At 40.0% G+C, this 24350-nt stretch overlaps 2 protein-coding genes across 5 annotated transcripts in view; one reads left to right on the top strand and one right to left on the bottom strand.

The window, feature by feature from the left end:
- Positions 1-72: 72 nt before the first annotated feature.
- On the top strand, positions 73-9269 carry ofd1 (OFD1 centriole and centriolar satellite protein). 2 transcript variants are annotated; one of them, XM_067603693.1, is made up of 23 exons: positions 73-157; positions 325-427; positions 520-723; positions 1177-1245; positions 1340-1367; positions 1459-1566; positions 1658-1794; positions 1921-2094; positions 2233-2339; positions 2440-2559; positions 3130-3203; positions 3291-3382; positions 3554-3743; positions 4487-4617; positions 4805-4916; positions 5597-6307; positions 6563-6719; positions 6830-6921; positions 7732-7869; positions 8157-8317; positions 8440-8610; positions 8707-8777; positions 9079-9269. In XM_067603693.1, the coding sequence occupies exons 2-23, from the start codon at positions 347-349 to the stop codon at positions 9122-9124; spliced, it is 3174 nt and encodes a 1057-aa protein (XP_067459794.1). In that variant the 5' UTR covers positions 73-157; positions 325-346; the 3' UTR covers positions 9125-9269. The 2 variants fall into 2 exon arrangements, with proteins under 2 accessions (XP_067459794.1, XP_067459795.1); XM_067603694.1 differs by lacking the exon at positions 73-157 and adding an exon at positions 158-219.
- A 72-nt stretch (positions 9270-9341) lies between these two features.
- gpm6bb (glycoprotein M6Bb) overlaps positions 9342-24350 on the bottom strand; it is a 34723-nt gene continuing 19714 nt past the window's right edge. For 2 of the 3 annotated variants that reach the window (XM_067603696.1, XM_067603695.1), the window contains exons 2-7: positions 17690-17876; positions 16798-16954; positions 16365-16533; positions 15547-15620; positions 14520-14585; positions 9342-12143 (exon numbers count right to left, since the gene is read on the bottom strand). In XM_067603696.1, coding sequence (XP_067459797.1) covers positions 11994-12143; positions 14520-14585; positions 15547-15620; positions 16365-16533; positions 16798-16954; positions 17690-17876 — 803 coding nt within the window. In that variant the 3' untranslated portion in view covers positions 9342-11993. Of the gene's footprint in view, positions 12144-12578; positions 14064-14519; positions 14586-15546; positions 15621-16364; positions 16534-16797; positions 16955-17689; positions 17877-24350 lie in introns of those variants that run through there. The other variant, XM_067603697.1, reaches the window with a different exon arrangement.

The raw sequence follows: 24350 nt of genomic DNA on the forward strand, positions 1-24350 counted from the left end.
AACATAAGTTAAATAATAATAATAGTTAATTAATTAATAGCTACATGTTCTCATTACGTCATAACTGTGTGCCTGCCCGGAACGAAAGTTTCCGTTGACGGATTTAAATCTATAGGCGCACCTCCTTATAGGAGACGCTGTCGTGGTCACTAGGCAGGTAACTAGCGAAAATCCTCTCCTTTTAGAGATGTCTGTGAAACCAAGCGATAAGTAGAAAGGGTTATTACAGTCTAACATTAGGCAAGAATACTTGAAATTTGTTGAAAACAAGTGTTCTCCGTGTCAACTCTGCTGTGCTGTTGTCTTTTGTTTTTCTTCTGACAGGAACAGCGAGCATTCGGCAGTAATGTCTTCGTTATCCCCAGATGAGCTGAGGAAGAGACTTTATCAAACTTTTAAAGATAAAGGAGTGCTTGATACTCTCAAAGTAAGTGCCAGTTACAACGTTGCTGTTGGTTTTTGTTGCCCAAGGCTATTCTTTATTTGAGTTTCTTCATTCTTCTTTCTGATCTGACGCAGACTCAGCTGCGTAATCAACTCATCCAGGAGTTAAAACACCCTCCTTTGACTGGAGGAGAACCAGTTCCCAGGCCTGTCTCTCTAAGATCTGAATCCCTTTTGGTCTCAGCATGTAACAACATAGTGGCTGATCATCTCCGTAACTCAGGGTATGAGTACACCCTATCCATATTCTACCCTGAAAGTGGCCTGTGCAAAGACAAGGTGAGCATTACCACATTTAGTTGATTCTGTTTAGACTAGGGCTGGTTGATATGGACAAAATAAAATATCACTATTTTTAAATATCATTATTTTTAACCAAATACCTCAATATTAATATTGCGACAATATTGTAGGGATGACTATTAGTGCTCTCACAAAATATTTACACAATGAGATTTTTTTATAAATAATCATCAGTAATGTGGACATAATGATTAAGTGGATAAAGGCGAATAATAGAACAGCTAGAACAGTCAGGTAAGTTCAGAAATTACATCACTTTATTGTAATGCAGCCTTTAGAACCAGGAAAAGACAACACTTATGCCATATCACGATATTATGATATCCAATATCACAATAAATATATAATTGATATGTTGCCTCTAGCTTATATATAAAAGGAATATTCACTGCAAATGAAGTTTTCTTTGTCTTTGATCTATTTTGGCAGGTTTTCACAAAAGGAGACCTTCTTCAGCTTCTTAAAATTAGTCCTGAATCAATGCTTTACAGATCCCTGGTAATTAATAATGTGATGTAGAATATTTTCCCTGAAATACATTTAAAAGATGAAATAAATCTTGTTTGTAATAAGAGTGTCTTATCTTTTACAGTCTCAAAACAAAGAGAACAATGATAAAGGTACGTGCAGTATTCTTTTCCTTTCAATAAAACAATTCCTGCTGATAAATTCTATCCTTGATATATTTTATATTTTCTCTTTGTCCATCAGGGTTCCTAATCAGCCTTCTAACACAGCTAACACATCATTATACTCGTGGCCTGTACCATGATGCTGACACTCAGACAACCAGCATTGCAACTTATGGAGAGTCTCTCGGTATGATGAATTGATGTCTGAAAGTGACCCTTTATATTCCTTACACTTGGCCTTGAGCATAGTATTTAATGTTTTCTTGCTCTTTTTACAGTTGAGAAGATGAAAATTATCGATAAGGAATATGAGGGCTTCAGTTACAGCGGGGACAAATGGTTTTCGTTCCAATCCAAACTGGCTGCATGTAGAAAAGAGATTGAAGCACAGATGCAAACGGAAATGAACACAAAGGTACGTATGAATACTCATACCTGCAATAAACAACATTTTCAAAAGGCGTCAATGCTTTATTAGTATGGCTAAAATATGATTAGGTAGAGTTTTCCTGCCTTAACATCGTGTCTTTTGTCTCTTAAGATGCAGCATTTTAAAGATGTTGAAATCGCCAAGGTGAGGATGGAAGAAAAAGCACAATTTCACAAAGAATTTGATAAGCTGAAGCAAGAACTGGAGAGGACTTATGAAATGAAGGCAAAGGCATTGATCGAACGGGAGAAAAATGCCATTGATCGGTTACAAAAACAACAAGAGGTAGATTACTGTTAATGTTAATGTACAAATCACCTTTTAAATTATTTGAGGCTTTATACAAATGATGCCAATCATACTCTTGATTGGCATCATTTCCAATTGCTTTAATGTCAGTAGTCGTTTTTCTCTTTGCTTTAGATTGAAGAAAAAAATGTCTACATGCAGAGACAAACAATACTGAAAGAAATCGAGACAATGCGGAACAGAGAAAGTGAGCTGAGACTGCGAATGGAGGCTTTTGAAAAGTAAGGCCGTTTTATATCATTCATTAAAGTGATGTGTTGCTACGCTCTCTCATTGTGACCTTTTTATAGAAAATGTTACTTACTGAAAGTATGAACACAGGACTTGCCAAATTCATGAAGAGAAGGTGAAGACTACTGAAGAGCTGCTGAGGAGGAGAGAACTGGCCGTGAAGACTATGGAAGATACATATGACCAAAGGTTGAAGAATGAACTTTCCAGGTATTTTAATGTTTAAATAGGAATTTCTCGTGTCCATTTTTTTTATTCGACTCAGATTGTCACCATTGTTTAGAAATATTCTCTTGGCTTATCTTTTTTTTTTTTTTAGGGATATTCTCATTATGTGACCAGAGGATGTCACTGTTTTGTAGGGTTAAAGTAAAAGCAATCAATGGATAGAACATGAATTGGCAACTACTTAGAAAATTAAATAATCAATTTTTGAACTGCTGGTTGCAGCTTCTCGATCATGAAGATTTGAAGCTTTTCTATTTTGTACATGATAGTAAACTAGATATTGTATCTTGGACTGACAAAACAAGACATTTGGATATGTCACCATGAGCTCTAAGAAATTAAAATTGTAATTTTTCAATATATCATATAATAGAGTATCTGGTCATTCACTTGATTAAATGATTCATTGCTTTTAAATGTCTTTAAATGGCATCTGGTTTGGTTTGTTACTATGTGCTCCTCTGCAGTAGGAAAAGGAAACATGGATTTTAAAGATCTTTTGTGTCGATTTAGTTTTTTAAGTGTATTTCTTTATGTCTTTTACAATATTAGGTATCAGCTTGAGTTAAAGGAGGAATTCATCAAGAGAACAGACAAACTAACAGAGAATGAGAACAGGAACAAGGGTGAGAATTTAAATGAGTGCAGTATTACTGTCTAGCTTGTTGTTGGCCTTGTTTAGATCATGTGAAGTTCTTTTTCTTTTTTTTCAGTGGAAACTGCTCGTATCCAAAAGGAGTCCACTGAAATTAACGCCAGAATAGAGGAGCACAGTAGAACAAGTTCAGAGCTGAGACGGCTGCAGGTAAATGAGACAAACCCCAGTCCACCCATCTGTCCCATCCATCTTCATTAAACACAATATTCAGTCTTACTAAATAAACACTTGTACTCAGTCCAAATCATTCAATGTTATGTGATTCTATATCAATTGTACAAACATTTTGATTATGCCAGCTCCCTTCATGTCTTTCAGGTTGAGCTGGACACAGCGCAGCAGCAGGCTTCCCTGCTGAGTCAACAAAAGGAGCTGCTAAGGGAAAGACTGGAGACTATGAGTGATTATCCCTGTTTAAAAAGAGAGAAAGCAGAGCTGCAGGGGCAACTGCGGCTGCTAAAGAGACAGTTGGAAGAGGCCCAGGAGGAAAACCGGCTTCTCCATGCAGGTGAGGAGTGACTGTCAGCACTAGTACCTCCTAGGAGTCTTAAAATGCTGTAATTTTCTTCTATATCCAGTTTACCATGAGAAAATAATATAATGTGTGTTTTCTGTCTGTAATAATGTGCAACCAATTCCTTTGTGGATGGGGAATGTAATGTGTTATAGCAAGTAAATCCATTTCCTACGTTGCATTCAGAGTGCTTGACTCTGGGCTCTTTGTGAGCCGTGGCAGATGCAGTGTACTGTGAAGCATTCATGCTAGTCTGCCCCACTGCTACAGACTCAGCTGAGTCTTTTTGAATGTGTTCAGGCTGCCAATGTGGGGCCTCTGTGCTGTGTTTGTAGCTATGCAGACAACTCTCTGAGGAGAAAGCAGAGAGGGAAGGGGGGGATGTGAAGCAGAGTGAAGGGGAGCAGGCAGCACAGTGAGCACAGACAGAGAGCTCTCTTTACCCATGGCAGAGAACCAAAATTTTACCTCTCTCTCGGGGATACAGTATTCTTCCTGTTCAAGGATGGGGCGGCGGGGCAGTGGGCCTCTCTCCTCATCGCTGACAAAAGGCAGCACCATGTTGCCTAAGCCCTATGTGCTGTGCTCTGATGCTGGCCAGAGTATTTAAAAAAAGACACCTTTTAAATCAGAACAACTTCTATGTATTACCAGATTTTTCATTAGTTTTCCCACTGAAATAGATGCATTCCTCTTTCAGAATATGTTTTGATAATATCTGATAATTTCCCTCTCAGACATGGGCAAGCCATCCAAAGAGCAGTTGGCCTTGCAGATGGAGCTTCGGAGGCTGCAGAGCGCTCGCAGGCTGGATGAGGAAGAATTTGACAACCAGAAACAGGTGCTGCAGGCACAGCTCCAGGCTGAGGTCAGTCACATTACAACCTCTCGCTGAGCGTGGGAAAGAATGAAGTCAGCTTTTTTTTTTAATTTCCTTTGTTATATCTCACCTTGGAGAATTGCTTGTGTAATTTGGTTTTGTCCCTACATCTGTGTTTCCAGTGACCTATTCTTGTTTTTGCAAAGTATAGCTTTATGTCTGCTGTTCCGTGCAGGTGGAACGATGTGCTCAGCTCAAGGCCCAGCTGACAGAGTGTGAGGAGAGGTCACAGTGGATGACTGGACATGTTGAGGACATCAAAATGCAGCTTCGCCAAACTCAACAAGGTACCCTGTTGACTAGACATGCATTTTGTCATGTGATTCAAAAGTGACATCTAAAGGAATTGTTTGACATTTAAGGAACTATAAATGTGAAGCTGGAGCTAGCAGTCGGTTAGCTTAGCTTAACAGGTGGAAACAGGTAGACTGGCTCTGTGCCACTGGATACCAGTACCTCTAAAACTCACTAATTGATACATTATATTAGTTAATTTTGCTTAAAAAACCCAAGTATTGAAAGGACAAAATGTGCTTATGTACTAGAACTACTTCTCTGCTGGTTACCCAGCAACCTCACGGTGATGAAAAGACTCAAGGAAGTCACTGCTCCAGGCCAAGAAATAGTTCAGTACATAATGCTTCATAAAAACACAACGTTTTGAATAAGAGCATTTAGCAAAATGTCAAACTGTTCCTTTAAATCCTCTAAAAGGGAGGTAATTTTGAAAATTTAAAGGCTTCAAACAAAATTTGGATAGTAGATAGTAGTAGCAACTGGATCTTAGGTTTATATGCATGTTTAGAGTTCTTTCTTTTCTGAAATTAGTTTAACAAACTTTTTTTCAGGTCTGAGCTGTTTTTATGGTGGTTGGTCTTTTGTATTAGATGTCAACTATCTTCTTGTTTGCTTGTTTCCTCTTTTTCTTCCTTCCCTTTCTTTTGTGTGATCCATTCAATGATGACAGCTCTTGAAAATGAAGTGCTGCGTAACCCCAAGCCGTCTCTTGTTGATCGGTCAGTATTGGAGCTCAGTGCTGACAAGCTGGTTCCTCCTGACATCTATGTGGACAGAGCCGTGCTGAGGGGCAGGATGGGTTATGATGATGTTTATGAAGCAGGTGGGCCCTTGCGAGGATGCAAGTCACCTTGGAATGAGCCTCCAGATTCTGATTTGGAGCTGGTGGCTGAAGCCAAAGCTCGGATACAGGAGCTGCAGAAGGAGGCTGAGACCTTGGAGGAAGCCTACAGGAACTACCAGCAGAGGGCAGTGCGCTCCACCATCTCACACATGCTTCCCCCAAGACCACTTTCCCCTCAACGAGCACATCCTATACATCAGCCTGACTCTCCCCTGAGGAAACACGTTTCTCACCACTCAACCCACAAACAAAAGGTCTTGCACAGACCGCTCTCTCCCCAAACTACCAGAACCCCTTCCTTGGCATCCCATGACACCAGAAACACCTTACCACCTGCACAGTCAAGAGTGACCTTTTCAGAGGACCAAAACCAGCCCCAGACCTCAGGTCTTTTCACTGACCATCTCCATTCAGTGGCTGTACCACTGTTTGCAAGAGATGGACATCCTCTGGATGAAAACTCACCACCATCCAGGTGTCAGTCGTCCTCTCTGCACTCTCCCTCCAGGAAAAAGCTTCAAAGAGAGATCACAGAAGGTACCTTCAAAGATTGTTTTATCCTGTCAAAATACTTCAAAGTATTAGATGCACCAGCTTCTTTTAACTACCAAGAAATAAACAATGGTTTCATGTTGTCAGTGTTCAAATAAGGCACATTTAACATATGTTTTATTAATGTTCCACAACATTCAAACGTTCAAAACAGTCAGTCCATATCTTTTTGACAGTCTAATAGTAATAATCTTTCTCCCATGAGGGTATTGCTTAACATGAAGTTTTTGCCCCTGCTAGAGGCAGTTGTGTCTTTGATGGCGTTCCCGGAGCTGTCATCTGACAGACAGCTCCCTCGTGCCCCCCACGACGAGGTGGCGACCTCAGGTGACTTTTCCTCTGAGCTCAGTCCACCTCGCAGTCCTCAGCTCAAGAGCACTGCACGAGACCCACCCAGGTACCATCTGGCACTGCTTTGGCAAGGACAGTACAACATATTTAGGTTTTTTTTTTTACAGACTGACAGTGAATACTAATGCCCTTATCTTTGTCTTGGTGTTGTTTCAGTGCACCAAAGCAACATCCTGACTTCTCCAGCTCGGAGTCCTCCCCACAGCCTGAGAAGATAAACCTTGAAGATCTCACAGGGATTTTGCCAGGTACTCTAAACTAGTGTGTGTTGTTTTTACTTATTATTGTCTAAATGTTTGTAATCTTAATTCACTGCATTGTACTTGATGCACTGCTGCCTAATCCCTGTGAGGTGATTGGACTGACCCACGGCGCCCAGCACGGCTTGGTCATGACATTGCATTTGACGTATGATCACATAATTATTGTCAAAGGGGAATTTCAATTTAATGGCACATAAAGTACTTTAACAGTTCTGTTGCATGTTGTATGACTGTAAGACATGGAGCAGGGATGGCAAGCTCTCTGGAAATTCATTTCAAAAGTGCAATTACTGTAATAATTACCTTTTTAATACTGGAATTTTCCTGGTTCTGCCAAAAGCTTTCAGTGTATCCTGGAATGAACAGCCACACATCACATATTGTTTATTTTACATGACTGCAATGGATGATGGCAATGGTGCTGAAGTGCTGAATAGTGTGATGTGCATTGTGCCCTATCTGTGTGTAGAAAAAAATGTGAACAGTCATTGCATGTATTCTCATACTTTCCCTAGTGATGCATTTTTGTACGTAAAAGCAACTTATTTCAGATTTCAGTCACTTAAATTTAAATGAAATCACACTAACAAAATGGAGTATATCCGGTATGGAGGTTTTGGATCTTGGACTGGCTGTCTTTTAATGAGTGTGTGACCAGCCTCCAAAGTGTCCTTTCAGTGGCCCTGCACAATGGTGAAGATGAAGGGCAGCTGATTATGTATTCTGTGCTGGTCCTCTGGCCCTGTTGCATTATGGTGGAGCATAAAAGATCTCTTTGTGCGTGTCTCCCTCCAGAACCCGGCCACATTCCAGAGCTTCTCCTGGACACTGCTGTCCCTCTCTCTGAGGAGGCCCCTGACGGCCCCACTGTCCCCCGCCCACAGACTCCACAGGACCTCCCAGAAGCCCTGATAGACGCACAGGGTCAAGCGGGTGAGTCGTTAGCCCCAATATCCAACCCCACTACCCCTCTCCCACCCCCCCACACACACACATATTTTAAAGCAAAGTCTTGGTCAACCCCAAATGACAGGAACCTTGTTGTTCTACTGAAGTCAGACACCCTGTTCATCTTCTACTGTATACCATCAGTGTCATTGTGCTCTCACATCACTCATCATACTGCAGCCATTCTTTAGTACATTAATGTTCATATCAAAGTAACATACCATTAAAATACAACCGATCTACATCATCTCAACCCATATGTTCTTCCAAAGTCCCACAAACCTCAGGTGAATTTTCTTGGGAAGAAGACAAAGAAGATGAAGAGCAGAGATGGGAAAGAGAGAGAAAAGAAAAACAAGAACGAAGGCAAAGAGAGCTAGAGGAGGCCAGAGAGAGGGAGCTGCAAGAGCTTGAAAGACTGGAGATAGAGATGGTAATGATTATCTTGAACTCAGTTCTTTTTAAAATGTCTTTTGCTGACCTTTTACATATTCATGGACACTGAGAAAAGATAGCTTGATGAGATGAACATTGACGGTATCTGTGCCTGACTAGCTTTCGCAAGAGGTGGAGCAGCCGAGACAGGAAGAAGAAGAAGAAGAAACGGGGATTAAGGAAGGAGGAGAAGAAGAGGCAGAGAATGCTGGGGAGAAGTCTAAAGGTGAAAATCCCTTGGAGAAATACATGAAGATGGTCCTGGAAGCAAGAGAAAAGCAGCATGCACAGGTGAGTTGCACCCACCCTTTTGCCTGAAGCTACTGCAGAACTTTTATAACGGATGTGGAGAAACTGAGCATTAAACTTAATGTGATTTATGTCAAGAACCCTGAAAGAGAAGAGGCAGCACATATGAGCCCTGAGGCCAAGAGTTTGTCTGAGGAGAAAGATGACAGGTAACTGAAAAAGGATGAATAGATTTGCAGCTTTATTTGTGTACAGAACAACTTAAGTTTAATAATTCATGCTGTTGCGGCAGGAATGTTTAATAATAATATAAACCTACATAATCCTAAAAAAAACATTTAATTTCTTTCTTGGTTTCTCATCTACTGGTCTTTTATATCATGTTATTTGTTGTGGATATATGTTGTCTAAGGATGAGTTAATTTAGAATTATGTCACTATTTTTTGGCTTTGGGTTTTTTTTCATGTCCCTGGAGGCTTTCACTAATCAACTTACTTTTGTTTTGCCAGCATTGCAGCATATTCACACAAGGATGAAGATGATGATTTCTGGTGAACTGGTTGTCCCATAAACCACTGAATTATACAAACTTCTCTAGTCTTGCACTGTTTTAAATTTGATGTTTGTATTGTGTGTGTATATTTTGTACTTTTTTGCTTTTGTTTCATCAACTATACGAATAAATCATATTGGAATAAGACTTTTTTTGATTGACTGTACAATATAAAATAAGCTATTCTTATCTTGCAAAAGAAAAAAAACACAGCAACAGTAGTTTTTTAAATTATTTTTTTATTTTCATAAAAACAGTCAACAGGCCAGTTGTGTAATGTCATAAAGGGGATTCCAGTCAGACAGGATGTTGGATTGTTGTCCTCCTGGTGATTGATAGGTAGCCTTTATTCTTCCATTTTTGGTTCATTCAAGAGGAAACATGGCATACAAAGATACAATGTGATGTAATTTAGCTTCTTGTAAATCTGCCACGTTTCTACTCGGCCAGCTTAGCCCTGCAGGTTACATTACAGGTTCTGTGCTACAATATCTCACAGATACTGTATATTTATTGATAAAACATTGGACAAAGTGACAGTCACAATGGCATTCATACTTTGGCTGAAATTTACAATTTAGATTGCTGTACAATTAGATAAATGACTGGTGTTGCAATTAATGGTTATTTTAACATTTTAAGAATTACGCTTCAATAATTCGTGAGGAAGCCCTTGACATTCATAAAAAATACAGTATACTATCAGGCAACAAAATAATGATTCATATACTTTTGACTTGAATAAAAGAACCTAAAAAGCATCTAAAACTACTCAGCTACATAAAATAGATTAATTTGTATTCAGTTAGAAAAAAAGGAAACAGGCAAACACTGCCTACTACTGCTGTCAGTATACATGACTGTATATCACTTATATCACTGCAGAAACAGTTGTCTTCATGCAACAAAGAATCATCAAGTTATCCCTGTAACTCAGCTAACACAAATAAAAGATTACACGAGTAATTATGTCAACCTTATGACAATTGCACATCAAAAACAAATGCAATTATAGAAAAGTATGAAAACATTTTTTAAGTGGTTTTATCTTCAAAAATAACAAAACATCACTAAAAATCCTGACTTGTAATAAATTTACATTGTTCACACCTACTAACTTCTTTAGATTCAGTTCGGATCTACATTTTTTTTGTACCAAAGCACATGGGACAAGATTTTTAAGTTATTCTTGTTTCATTAAGTAAATTATGATAATACTGTAGAGATTTTACAATAGATATTAAGCTGAAAGCAGATGAGGGGTCAGAGAGCTCTCTTCATTGGCAAGCTTTTTTTTTTTTTAAATTTCCCTAATTTTTTTTAAGAATGAATGTCCCTCTATTTTATTGGCAGCAGTCCACATTTAGCAAGCAAGTTCATCTTATTGCATCATAAAAATTAAATTCTATGATACTGTGATGCAGAGGAGCTCCTGATGTATGCGTTTTGTTTACTTTACAGCTACCCTAGTACATACTATGTGTTTTAGAAATGTTTTTTTTTTTTAACATCATAATGAAATTTTTCAAACCATACTTTTACCAGGAGAAGTGTTGTTTGTTCCAGTGTTCCATAGGCTCTAGTGCACACCTGAGGTAGTGTTAATGTAGGCCATGAAAGTTCTGACTTTTAAAGGATAAGGCTGGCGATTTTATATATTTTTCATATTGTCAAAAAAATATCATGTGTAGAGCTAAACTAACAACCTTAAAAGTATTGTGTGTTTATCCAAAGCCTGATATATCTTATTCCTCTGTGCCGTAGACCTCTGCTGTTGTCCACAAAACTATTAAAAACTCATTAATGGGCCACACTGCTGCACCGGATGACATGTTCCCTCGCCCCAAATTATGGTCAGTAGTTTGTTTAGAAATGGTTCCAAGGACTAATAACAGCGATCACGTTTTCCTTCTCCAGAGAGTAGTAAGGCAGTTGGTTCAGTTTACAGTGATTCACTATCTTGTTGTGCTACATATCACAACCTCTTAACTTTGCACTGAAGTTCTTTGAGAAATTTACAATGTAGTACAAAGTTGTGATACTGCAAAAAGCGGACGTAGCGCTGTAAACGGAACCGTGTTCCTGGTTCCTGCACATGCACAGTGCTGTCTGCCTGAACTACTCTCCAGAGACTGAAAAATAAAGAAAATTACCAGCCTTATCTTTTAAGTTATAGCTGTACAATGAAAATTAAGATCTATAATCAATTATTAAAACTCAAATGATCACTTATTGAGATAGTAATGTGGTTAAATACCTCTTTTACAACAGAACGTGGTGCACATTTTATATTTTACCTGTGAAGCAGATTCTGAAATAGTCAGTCTTGTGTCAGTACTGTGTGACGCACTAACTCAGATTGGTTGTAAGGCCTTTGATCTTGTGTATAATTAATCTGCATTTTTGACTGAAAAAAAATGAGGAAAAAAGTAATGTATACATTCCCTTGCTGAAAACTGGCAACCACAGATTGGAAGAAAGACAGAGCAAGACTGTAAAACAAACTTGTTATGTGTTGTATAAGAATAGTGCAATGTCTCAAGCTTCACCAGCAAAAAATGTCTATAAAAACATTAATATCAGAATTCAAAATCAAAACTTTCTTTTCCCTACAAAAAAAAAAAAAACAGCATAAATGAAACTTAAAGTAGCAGTTCCAAAACACTTCTCTGTGAGTTAGTGCAGAAAGCAGTACTGATGCATTAGTTGGTTAGGAGCCTGGTTAGTACTGCACAGTGTCAGGGCAGTTGGCAGGTTATATTAGCTGAGCGTTGTCTTGGTCCAAAGGGGCCACAGTGGTTGGCCTCAGTGTCTATGTGTCATTTGCATATGTGTGTGTGTGTTTGTGTGGAGTGTGAGTGTGTAATATCCTTATGTGTAGGAATTGAGGCATTCCTTTGAGCGTGAGGTGATGTCCTGCAGCTCCCGCTCTTCCTTCATTTTGATGTCTTGGTAGGCATGCATTTGACTGGCATCCTTAAGGTAGGCCCAGTTTGCTGAGAGAATCATGAGGAAGTGGATCTGGAAGAGAAGGGTGAGGTGGATGGCCGGTGAGCATGTCAAAGATGCAAAGCAAGCTACAGGAGTCCAAGCTACAGTACGTACATCACAGACATACACGAACATAAAGTTAAGCTTTTAAAAAAGACTTAACACACGAGGGTGACAAAAGACATTACAGTTACAATTATTGTAACATTACTGTTACAATTACCACTAATACTGGAGTTACTATCTTGCTTTGCACATTACTACAGAAATTACACCTTTAAAGCATGAGGATGAGTAGAGAAAGAGAGCAACATGCAAGCTTTGTGCAGCTGTAAATTGCTGGAGGTTAGTGCAAAGCATGAGATTCTGCATTTTGAAAATCTGACCCTGTTCCATGTGCATCTCAGTATTATTTCCTTTAACACTCTTTCTGTAGGATTTATAAGAAATAGACCAGGGTAGGGATACTTTTGTAAACAAAGATTGTTTATTTTATATAGAAAGTAAAAGCTACAGTCTTCAAAAACGTAGGAGAAAATTAAATATATGAAATATGGAGTATAAGTCACTATAAACAGATCAAAGAATCCGAAAAATGTAAGCATGCAGGCTCAGTGTTAAGATAAAAACAAATGGCTCTTTAATGGCACTTTGAGAGAGAAAAAAGGAAAATGTATGAAACAAAACATCAACTTCATAGCTGAGGCTATACCAGCGTCAGCTCTCATAGAAAAAAATACATTTAATCTACTCTAAAATAGGAGAATTTCTTTTTATAAAATACATGAAATTAAAACAAGGCTTAGGGCCTCATGCAGAAGTATACCCCTGGTACTGGCCTAACCCTTCATAGTGTGCGGTGCTAGGTATGTGCAGTTACTTTGAAATCTACAAGACACAACTGGTCACCATCATACTCATCAGCATAATAAAGGTGATGAAAGGTTTTTAGTTCGGTTTAGAATCTAACAAAGTAAATGAATACTGAATGTTCTCTGTGTAACACTTGATGGTTTCATGGGTTGGTACCGAAATGTAAAGGCTAAGCAAAGAAACCAAAGAAATATAAAAAGGACAAGGCACTTGGCCACCGCTACTTTGCCATCGTAGCTAGTCCTTTCACAAATGTAGAAGAATTCATCATCACCAAAACTGCTAATCTGGCTATTGAAAACATAAAGCCTGAGAACACCTTCATTATTTGTCATCAGATGTCCACATAAAATCATTTCAGAGCTTTACACTATACATCTCTATCCAGAATTCTTAATGTAACTCAGTGTAAAGATCATGTTTTAATTGTGTTTCAACCTGCATACGTAAAATAATATTTAAATTAAATTTAAAATGTATATTTCACAAGTGACTCAGGAGTTCGTGCACAAATTCGCATTTCAGCTCTGACTCTAGTCAACTGATGCTCGTCTGATTATGTAAGGTGAAGTACTGCATGCTAAATACTGTGTGTTTTTTTTGTTTAAATCTGAAATACTCATGCAGTTGATGCCTTTGTGCAGGTCAAAATCAGCTTTACGCAATACGAATATAAATAACACTGGTGTGGTCTTCTATAAAATTTGATGGTGACATATTTCTATGAGTGAGTGCCAAGGAAAGCAGAACAAACTAGTCAACTAAACACCACCCCATTCTGAAGACAACTTTCATCAGGTGTCCTCAGACAAGCAAAATCCCTGGATACCAAATGCTAAAGGCAGCATACAATCAGCTATTTACACTTCATGTGATTACTAATGGAGAGATGTTGATTTTCTTTTTCTATTCTCAGGTTTTTAGTTCATTTCTTGTCAGTGGCAACTGTCTCTACTCAGCGCAGCCTCGAATGCTGCACCGTGCTCTTAAAACAGTTTAAAACTTAGTGCAGCAGTCTTCTCGACTCTTAAACTTCAAAACAGCAAAGTTATAAGTGGTAGCCATCATGTAGATCAGCTGGTGGAAGAGAACAGAGAAGGTGGTAAGAGAACATGCCGGTGACGTCTTCGTCACTAGTATTGTGACAAGTTAGTAAAGTGACCTGTCATTTTCCAGCAGTAAAAAGTTAAAAGTAAAGGAAAAAGGACTGAAACTTATGGTTTTAGTCCTACAAACTCATTATTGAAATTTTTAGAAATGATTATTTATGATGCCCAAAAAGTAAGTGCAATGAAATCCAGGACAAACTGCACTCTGTTCATCCTAAAATAAAAATGGGGCCATGTGCATCTAAGCATGGTAAACAGCAAATGGAATTGGAGCTGAGGAAAAGCCTATGTGTAAATTTCCTTGGTGTAGTTACACAAACCATTAAGTGAATGAGAAGAGAAGCACTTGACACATGATCCCCTGATGCAAACTGTGCAAAGATGGACTAAAGGGATTGGATGGAGAGACTGGAGGGCTGCTTACCAGAGCGATCACAGTGGCTCCTGCCCCAGCGCACGCTACAATGTACAGGTGATAAGACAGGTAGAACTGGAAACAGACAAGCAACAGTGATTGTTGTTCAGTTTTTTAAAAACATTTGTATGTATGTTGTAGGGCTGTAGTCTCCTGGTTGAGTGGTCGATTAGCTGGTCGATATGCTCTCATCTGACCAAATTCTCCTTGGTCGAATAATCGCCGTGTTACCTTCATAAGGAGAGAAGTGCTACATCAGTAGCATTCCAGGATTAATCCATTATTTCCTGCGGCGGGAGGGACAGACTAACAAATTACCTGTTACCTGTGAAAACGGGGGTAATTTGTTGTATTCAAAACACCCCCGTTGTTTTCACAACTTTGAACTTGCCCAACCTAATAGAGACTGCTGGGTCTAACTGTACTCAATGTTTACTGAGCGTTTACTGAACATACTGAACGTTTACTGAATCAGCATTTCTCCTATAATTATAACAACCAGAACCCCCGCCAGGCCAAAAAATATTTTTTAATGCCAAAAATAACGCCAAATATTAATTAATTCGGAAATCAATAGCATTTGGGAGCCTCTGTGCAGCACTGTTCTGAAACGTGAGTCAACCTCTCCGTCGTTACCTTGGAAACTATTGGTAGCATAACTCCGTTTAGGAATAGGGCATTGCGTAATATGTTTACGTAGCAAGTGGGAAAGAGCGAGAGGCAGGAAAGTGACGGTGAATGCGAGCGGAGCAGTACTGAGCAGTAAGTTGTCAGTCTGGCAGTAAATGTACAGTACGGACTACAGTGTAACAGTTATAAATGCTAAATGTCTTGTCTGTTGTTTCTCCAAGCGCTGGAAAAGTGAAGGGGGTTAGCTCCAACAGAGAAATGTGTGGCTGCTGAGTTCACTACCCCCCCGAGACTAATCGATTAGTTGAAGATTATGTATGATTTCAGTCGACCAACATTTTCTTTGGATGACTACAGCCCTAGTATGTTGTATGACTGTGTGTGTAGATAGGAGACATTCTCTTACCTCACTGGTGTTGCAGATGTCACCTAGCGTAGATCCACAGGCCTTGCCTGGGGTGGCATTCCACGGGATAATTCCTGTAGCCATGAAATTCAAAGTTTTCCAGTTATACATGACAAATTCATCATATCACATGAATCATGATCAAACGTAACAAGTACAATTCATTTGCTAGAGTTCACTGAGTAGATATCTGCTGAGTACAAAGCACAAAAAATATTTTAGAAGTGAAATTTAAAAGGGTACTCCACCAATTTTACACATAAAGATCATTTTACTCATAATGAGGAGTACTACTCAGCCTGTGAAAACTCTATAAAGTGTGAAGTCTGAGAAAATAATTAGGGCTACCTCTGCTTGGGCTTGGAAACTTCAAATTTTAATGGAAAGCCTATGTTACAAACTGTGGCTGTAGAACATAGGCATTTACCAGCCAGGGAGGGTCTAATGAAAGATGCAATTGAGTTGCATTATGGGAAATGTAGGATCTAGTCCTTCAAGAGCGTGCTTTGGACTAAAAGTAAAGATATCTTGGCCTCTGTTGCATTGATTTCTCTCTTGCAAATCATCCAACTTAAAGAAAGTGCAATACTAAAAGCATGCAGTACTCCTTTAAATAACACAAAGCTATGAAAAAATCCCAGTCAACTTTTGTTGTTATTTCTTATCAGTACTGTTAAATTCTGCCTCTCTGATGCTAAAGATGGAGGTGAAAAATAGAACCTCATCTTAGTCTGTGCACAAATAAAAAATAAAATATGTATGTTAAGTCTGTTTCAAAGCTAAAGATACCAAGCAGGACATATTCTTAGATCTCTCACCATACTGACGAACATCCACGCAGATGGAGTCAATGTTGGTGAGGTTGGCCATGGGAGACCTCATGGTGGCACAGGTGGACCACATATTGTAAAAGAGGAAGACTGGCACAGCAGAGAAGCCAAACACACCGAGCCAGGCCACACCCAGAATGTATGTGAGAAACACAAACTGAAAACACAGAGATGGTACTATGTTAGAATCACTGGATAATCAAGAAACTAAATCAGTTGCATCATATCATCATAACATTAACTCCCCGTCATCCTATTTGTCCTCTTGTACCGTATTCCTAATATCCTCATCTTTGTAAGTTTTTGATTTAGTTACATGGCATGACACTATTTTTAAGCACTCTTCTTTATCTTACATGGAATATTAAAAAAAAAAAAAAAAAATCAGGTTTAACATGGCGGGGTGGTTGTTTTAACATACCATTCCACTGATGCAGCGTCCGCAGATGGTGGTCTTGAACTCACTGTGCAGTTCCTTGACGGCACTGGTTGTGTAGAAGCCCTCGGCAAGGAGAATGATCCCATACAGGAAGAAAAACGAAGCGATGCCATAGATGACATACTGCATCAGCTGTATTCTATTAAAGAGCAATGTCACACATAAGTTCAGTTGTGCCAGTTTTCAGTCTCTAACGTAACACCTGGAGAAACCCACTATAAATGTCAGGTAATAGCATGATGTACTGCTGTGGAAAATGACTTCTTACAATTATTCCATTTTTTTTTTTTTGCATGAAATTTTTAAAACATGAGCAACCTGGTCTGATTAATCATAAACAGATGGTCCTGATTGAGATAGTGGCCCAGCTCCCCTAAGAAGTGAGGAGAGACACTAAGCCCAAATGTGGAGATAACAGGTGATACATGTCTCTGGAAATCATCCGCCGAGAGACAGACTGCCTCTGTAGACTTCTTAAATTCAACAGTGCACTCCAAGCCTACGCCAACATAAAACATATGTTCGGTCCTGTCTCTTGTCATTCCTCTTTTATTGCCTGGACTAATGGATGCACAGCAAAAAAAAGTCCATATTAGGACTGTTTTTCAGGATAAGGTGAACATGGGAGACATTATAAGCTAAAAATAGCCTACATGAAGTCAACCTCATTAAAAGTGATAGTTTCCTTAAGTTTAGGCCTCTAAAGATCTCTCTTCGATGTGATGGTTATGTAAGAACCAGTGAGAATAATGTGTAATGGATCCTATTGTGACATCATGGACACAATATTTTGAACGATCCAGGATGTCATCGTTATCAGTTTGACCTGTTTTTCAGACACTGTAGTACGTACATTAAGTATGAGGTCACTTACACATCAGTCAGCATGGCGTGATCACTGGTGACCTTGGAGAAGTGAGTTTCCAGGATGGTCACCGTGCCAGTGAGAGCCACATGGCCACACCCGCAGAAAAGGGCAACACCAGAGAAGCACAAGATGGTGGCCACCAGCGACGCATACGGCACCCCGCCTAAACATTTGATGCAGCACTCAAAGCAACCTGTGCACAAAAAAAACAACAAGAGAAAAATGTGTCAGTGATGAGTGTTATTTATGAAACAGTGTTTTATACAAAATGTCAACACCAGCCCCTAGTCCCCCATCAGGGACTGTGATTCACTTGTAGGACGGGAAGTCATCTTCGAGAAATGAATATTCATATGACTAATCCATCCATTCCTCGAGCCTTTTCCAGCACATATCTGGCAAGAGGCTAACACCACCCAGGAGAAATCAACAGTCCATCACTGGGCCAATTTAATATATTTGTGACTAATAACGCCAAAGGGTGTTTTATTACTCACCGGGACTCAAAAGACTTAAATGCTTTTTCAGCTTTTTCAAAGACTTATTGGTAATTTACAGATCAAAAGTCTCATACACACATGGCTCCAGGAGACAAGTTTGTTCAAAGTAGGTTTCATAAAACCTGCCTGTGGTCTCGCTTGATGCAGCCTGCTTCATTTCAAGATTTCTGAAATGTAAAGCACCAGCAGAAAGAGTAGAACTTGCCATGAGCAGCTGCTGTTTTACAGTCCATACTGCCTTGATGTTTCATCTGACAATTCATCACTACAATTAAAGGGTACTAATGGCCATCCACAGGTCACAGCAATGGGCGTCTGCCATTCTGTAATGGAAATCAATGGCGACTCACAATGAGGGAAAGAAGTGACCCAGATGGGTCTGTCTCATCCGATGTGTTCTTATGCTTTGTGAAATGTAGTCAGTCACTACAATGCACTGTCTGTGGACACATGCAAACAAACCCCAGTGTGCTTTCAATCAGATCCACATGTGTCTGACAGGATGTTTTAGTCATACGACATCCTGGTCAATGCCTGTTTGTGTTTTAAAGCTCTCACGTCTCACTGCAACAAAAAATACTTAAAGCTGCTATAATCAATGTTTTTGATGATTAACAATGAATCAAATGACTGTATATGTGAAAGAGGTCGCTTGTACTGACAAATCTACACAGAATTATCACCCAACTGTGTAGTTCCTGTCACCTCTACACAGCATTTTAGCATTTTTCGGTTCATTGTTTTGGTTTTACCATCTGCAACTTTAGTGTTTTACTTCCCACTTTCATCAGTGTCGCTTTCAGACACAGGAAGCATCTATTTTCAGCTAAAAGCTCTGACAAACCCCACTGCACTCAACCTCCCCAGCACCAAATGGCAAACTAGCAAAGTTTGCTATTACGGCTGGGCCACACTGCCAGCATGAACCTCGGCAGTGCGTGTGCATCGCTGAACTGCTACCAGCTCTATCTTTCTACATAGAGTTTGGCTTTGATAATGGCCATCAATATTAGCATGTTTCATATCATTTACTTATACATTTTATTTATATTTAGTTTAGACAGTAAAGGTTAAGAAGTGTGTGCTCAGTTGTTAAAAATAAATAAATAATATGTGATGTGAAAGCGGCTTTCTTTCTAATGGGCATGGTGGGGTCTGGTTGGGGATATTTCTGTGTCAGTCACATACACTCCAATCCACAAAAATCCCTCCAGACAATATCAAGTTCCCCAAACAATCCACACACTCCAACAAAGAAATCTCCAAACTGTCAGGAGGGAAACTGACAACAAATAAGGAAAATAACAACACCAAATCTCCACCTGGAAGCAGGTGAAACAACAGGCAGGAGCCCCAGTTTGAACTTATATCACAGAAAGTGACAGGAGTTGAGAAAAGAAGCTCCATGTTTCACCGGCTCTCCGTACTGGAGTTCCCCCCCAGAGAGGCTCCATGCCCCGAAATGCACCGCACAGGCCGACCCGCAGTGCTGACACTTCATGTCTGTGACATATTTTACATACATAGACATTGAAACCATAGTGAAAGGTGTAATGTTGCTGGTGTAATATCAATATGACTGTCAACAGGTCATTTTCTCTGTCTATTTTTTTTGAGAACCGCACACATCACGCGGGAAAAAACACGCGATGATCTAATGACGATGATCTATTAACATGGGCGCCGAAATGAAAAGCAAGAGGTTCCACAACACACACACGCTGCTCACACAGGCTGTGTGTCCCAGGCGTTAGCCAATGAACATAGTGGAGCAATTAGCAGCTAAGGAGCAAGAAATTTACTTCAGGAGAGCTAGAAGGAGAGTGAATATTGGACTTGCATGTGTTAGGTGGACACAAACAAAACTTCAAATAAATGCTCCATATCTAAGAAACTGTTTGCTTATGTGTTTTCCATATCAGCTTGTTGCGTTGCCCCAAATTAGCTTAAAAAATAAATAAATGCAGATTTAAGAAGTCCTGTTGGAAATTAAACATGTTTGTATTGTTCCATTCAATTATTACATTAAACATTTGTTTAAGAAAGTAATTTCCTTGAATTTCCACACAATAGAAGAGGCTAACAAGTGATATACTGTATGATTTCATTAATCAGTCATTTTCAAAAGGAATTACGAATTTCTGCTATTTATTTGTGTTTAGTAGCAAGATGGAAAGCGAAGGAAACAGCAGGCAACATGAGCACATCTTGTGTTGAAGGAAGCGGACCAAGAACTATATTCTACTTGCTTGCCTCTTCCATGAGGCAAAGATCTTAAAAGTTCATCTGTGTTTGTCCTCTTTGCTGTGACAAAGGAAATTAAAACAGATATACTGCTGCCTGGACAATGCTTTTGCAGTGAGACGCTTCATCCTGACTGTTTGTGTAGTACAGGGAGATAAAAACATTTTTGTCCAAGGGTGAGAATAGGAGTTGCCATGGCAGCATGTTAACCACAACTCAATGAGTGCACCCACAGCAGAGTCACTAACTTCCATCACAGCCCACATTTCTCTGATGAGCATGTCGGGTGGGGGGGGGCTGGGAGTCGGAGCACGGAGCTCCACAGGATATTGAGCCCAGCTGCAAAGTAAATACAGTCCTTTTACAGGAAGCGCTGATCTTATAGTGGATGTCACTGTCTGATCCAGTAGCAGACTACATCTTGGCTATAAATCAACCAGCTCTCACAGTTAGAAGCTGTAGAAGACAGTCTCCCCAGCCACACAACATAATTTCCTGGCAATGAAGCTCACCCTCCTGAAGAGAAGAAAAGTTTCCATATGAAAAGTGTGGTCACGGTTTATCTCTATTACCAAATCTCTTGTATTAACTGGGTACAAAGCGACAGAGGCAATAACAACAGTCACACTAGTTTATTATGAATTCATTTGATCAATCAGTTGCCCAAATTATTAACTGTCCGTTTAATTCCAAACCCTGTTTCGAAATGCGTCACTATTCCCATTAGATCAACTGTTTAAAATCAGATAGCACGGCCATGGATGCCTGAGTCTTACTGGATCTGACACTGAGGAAAAAAAATGTCTCAACATGGATATTGTAGGGTTGTCTAAAGCTATAAAGAACAAAACTGTGGTACTACCACATCAGAGCAGTCTATACAGTATTTTAAAAATGCTTCAGATGCTTTGAAATATTACCCTGGCCATGTTACATCCCTCCCCTGGAGCCTGTCACGGAAAAGGTCAGGCTGACATGAGCGCATCTGCTTTGCTTGTCTAACTTGGTGCACTTAAGAGAGAAAACATACATTGTCTTTGAAAGCCACCAACCTGATCGATAAACCATCCGTTTGATTAGTGTCCATTCCACAGTAGTGGTTTGCTTTAGAAGCCATCTATCCATCCAGACTGAGAATGTTGGTTGAACGGCTGAATGCTACATATATTCACTACCGTGGCATGCAAACACAAAACCTTGAACACATAAAGTCGGCACATGAACAAAGACATCTCCCTCTCTCAATGGTGAAACCTTATTGAGTGTTATGCTTAATAACACAATAAATCCATGGTATTTTCACAGCTGGACTATGTTTGCTGGTTAGGATAACGCTGTTCTGGCTGGCTGAAACATAACTGGCTCAAGGAAAGACCTACTGACGTGGTTAAACTATTAGCAATCTCAGAAGTACTACTCTGTTCACAAAGGGCCTCTGTGAAAGCTTTATTCTTGGTATTGGACATCTGAAGTGACTCAAAAAAAAAGAAACATCAAAGCCACTCTTAAGCAGTCCTGCGCAAAGTACCACGGGGACAGGAGTCTGCATTAAAGCAAAATCAGTCTCATTCAGTAGATGGATTGAAATCAGATGTGGGATTTTGGAGTAATTGCAAGATGTTATGTGCGTTCTTATTATTCAATCTATACATTAAATCTAGAAGGCCGCATGTATCAGAATCAGTTCTTGACACCAGATTTGGTTTTAATTTTCTTTCTTTTTGGAAGGAGAGCAGGTAGCTGCACTGTTGGGTGAAAGGAATAGCTTGCAATTTGGGAAATACACTTATTCACTTGCTTGCTTAATACATTTTATCTTGTTTGTTTGATTTGAACAGAACCTGAAGTGTAAAAATGACAATTTGTGGTTTTACAGGGAGTTATGTCCTGGACAATTTATTGGTCAGGTACAGTGACCTCTGGGAGTCTGTAAAATTATTTATCTTGAAACAAAAAAATCCTTTAAAACATAATTCCTTTACTGTGTATTTATTCAAGAAGTGTCTAGTTTAGAGGATTGCAATTAGGTAGGCTGATGGCTACCAAATTTCATCCAGGATGTTGTAATGTGTTTGAGAGTTTGAGAGAGAAAATAGATAGCCAGTATTGATAAACCTACAATGCAGCCAAGTACAGACTGTTTTCTCTTGAGTGCACTGTGTGGGATTTCATAGCTTACAGGATATTGCACTGCAGACTTTAGCTGAAACCCTCCTCCATGGGGGGATAGCAGTAGGAGCTGGTGACTCTCTAAACAACAAGCGTGTACTAAATGGATCCTGCTGGCTTGTTCGGACTGGAGCACCATAAATGAAAATCACGTTGGGCACCTCTCCCTCTGATGACTTTCACATGCTCCCAGTCCCTGACTAATACTCCTGGTTAGACCTCCAACCACTTCAATACTCTCCACTCTGCTACAGTACATGAATGAGGGGAGGAGAGGGCTGGGGGAGAGAGATATAAAGACAAACAGAGTGAGAGAGGGAAAGACAAGTTAGTGACTGTTTGTAATGACAATGTCAGGCCTTACAGCAGATTCTACATTTGCCACATCGGGATCACGAGGAGAGAAAGAGGGGAAAAAAAGACGCTTGTGTAAGAAAGAGTGTGTGTGTGTGTGTGTGTGTCTGCATGTGTGACATTGTGTGAAAGAGACAGAAAAAACAACAGAGACCGAGAGAGAGTCCAAGAAGCCCTGATACAAAGAGCCACTGTGTGCAGCCCTAGACTGTCCATCACACTGGACTCTCAGGGGCCATTCAGAACGGCAGTAAACCACGGCCTCGCTTCTTCCGGCCCACAGGCTGGAGGCCCAGGACAAGCCCACTGCTGAGCTCCATCCTGTGTGCCCATCCAGCACTGCACACAGCCCGGCCACAAAGGGGCATAGCAGCCACTTCACACTCCAGGAGAATCCTGTTTGTCAGAGCATCTCAAATCATCTAATGTGTGAATGAGATGGCTCAGGGTGGCAGGCAAACTGGCAGTGTAGATGAGAGAGAATGGCAGACAGACAGACAGACAGAGGCACAACTAGAAAATAAGGGTGCATCTTCAGCCCCCGTGTCCTGTCACCACAGTTTGCTTGCACCCAGACTCATCATATACTAACCCCTGCAGCTGGCCCTGCTTCATCACCACCCTCCATCCCTCAATAATAGCCATAACGCAAACACAGCTTGTCGTCACCACAGAGCCGAAGTCTTCCAACAGCTGGAACCCTCAGGGGTAAGTATAAATACTTCTAAGTTTTCCCTCGATTCAGTACTTGCGCAGAGAAATGCCAAGTGGATGTGATCTAAAGGGCAGAAGACATTTTGGCAAACATCGTTTAATCTGATGTCCACACCAGACACAAACACACACACATGCCCACAAATCACATGCAAGACAAACATATACAAGCAGCACATAATCATATGTACAAAGAAAGTAAATATGTCACATACAAACAGACCCCCCACACACAAATAAACACACTTGGACACACGCAATTTGTGATGAATACATTGCAACTCTTCCATCTCATCCCTGTGCCCTGCAGGCTTCTATCTCTGTTAAAAACGGCATCCACTTCTAATCTAACATCTAGCCTCATTGCTAACAGATGTGCCTGTTTACAGCTAACGCTAAGTATTGTTGTTTGTTGCTCCGCGGGGGCAAGCTGCCAAAACACCATTTATGAGAAACAGTCTTATTTTCCACACTCTCCACTTTGAGGTGAGCAATACTTAAGATTGCCATAATGGCTATAATGGCCATTCTCGAGGGACGAGAGAGGTCCAAGCCTGCAAATCCGTCAAAAGTAGTCTCACTGTTTACTTATCTAACAGGGGAAACTTGTACTCTGTCAGATAATGGCTGGTGACTGCAGCTCACCCATGGCTGCATGTGAAAGGAGACTGAGGGAGGTGTGTGTA

Source organism: Thunnus thynnus, chromosome 11 (assembly GCF_963924715.1).
Source record: "Thunnus thynnus chromosome 11, fThuThy2.1, whole genome shotgun sequence".
NCBI lineage: Eukaryota > Metazoa > Chordata > Actinopteri > Scombriformes > Scombridae > Thunnus > Thunnus thynnus.

What these genes read in the sequence shown, in the direction of transcription:
- ofd1 (XM_067603693.1), top strand. Translation starts at nt 347, where the DNA reads ATGTCTTCGTTATCCCCAGATGAGCTGAGGAAGAGACTTTATCAAACT. An exon ending in GTGGCCTGTGCAAAGACAAG is followed by an intron (nt 724 to 1,176) that starts GTGAGCATTACC and finishes CTATTTTGGCAG; the next exon opens with GTTTTCACAAAAGGAGACCT. An exon ending in TCTCACAGGGATTTTGCCAG is followed by an intron (nt 6,922 to 7,731) that starts GTACTCTAAACT and finishes GTCTCCCTCCAG; the next exon opens with AACCCGGCCACATTCCAGAG.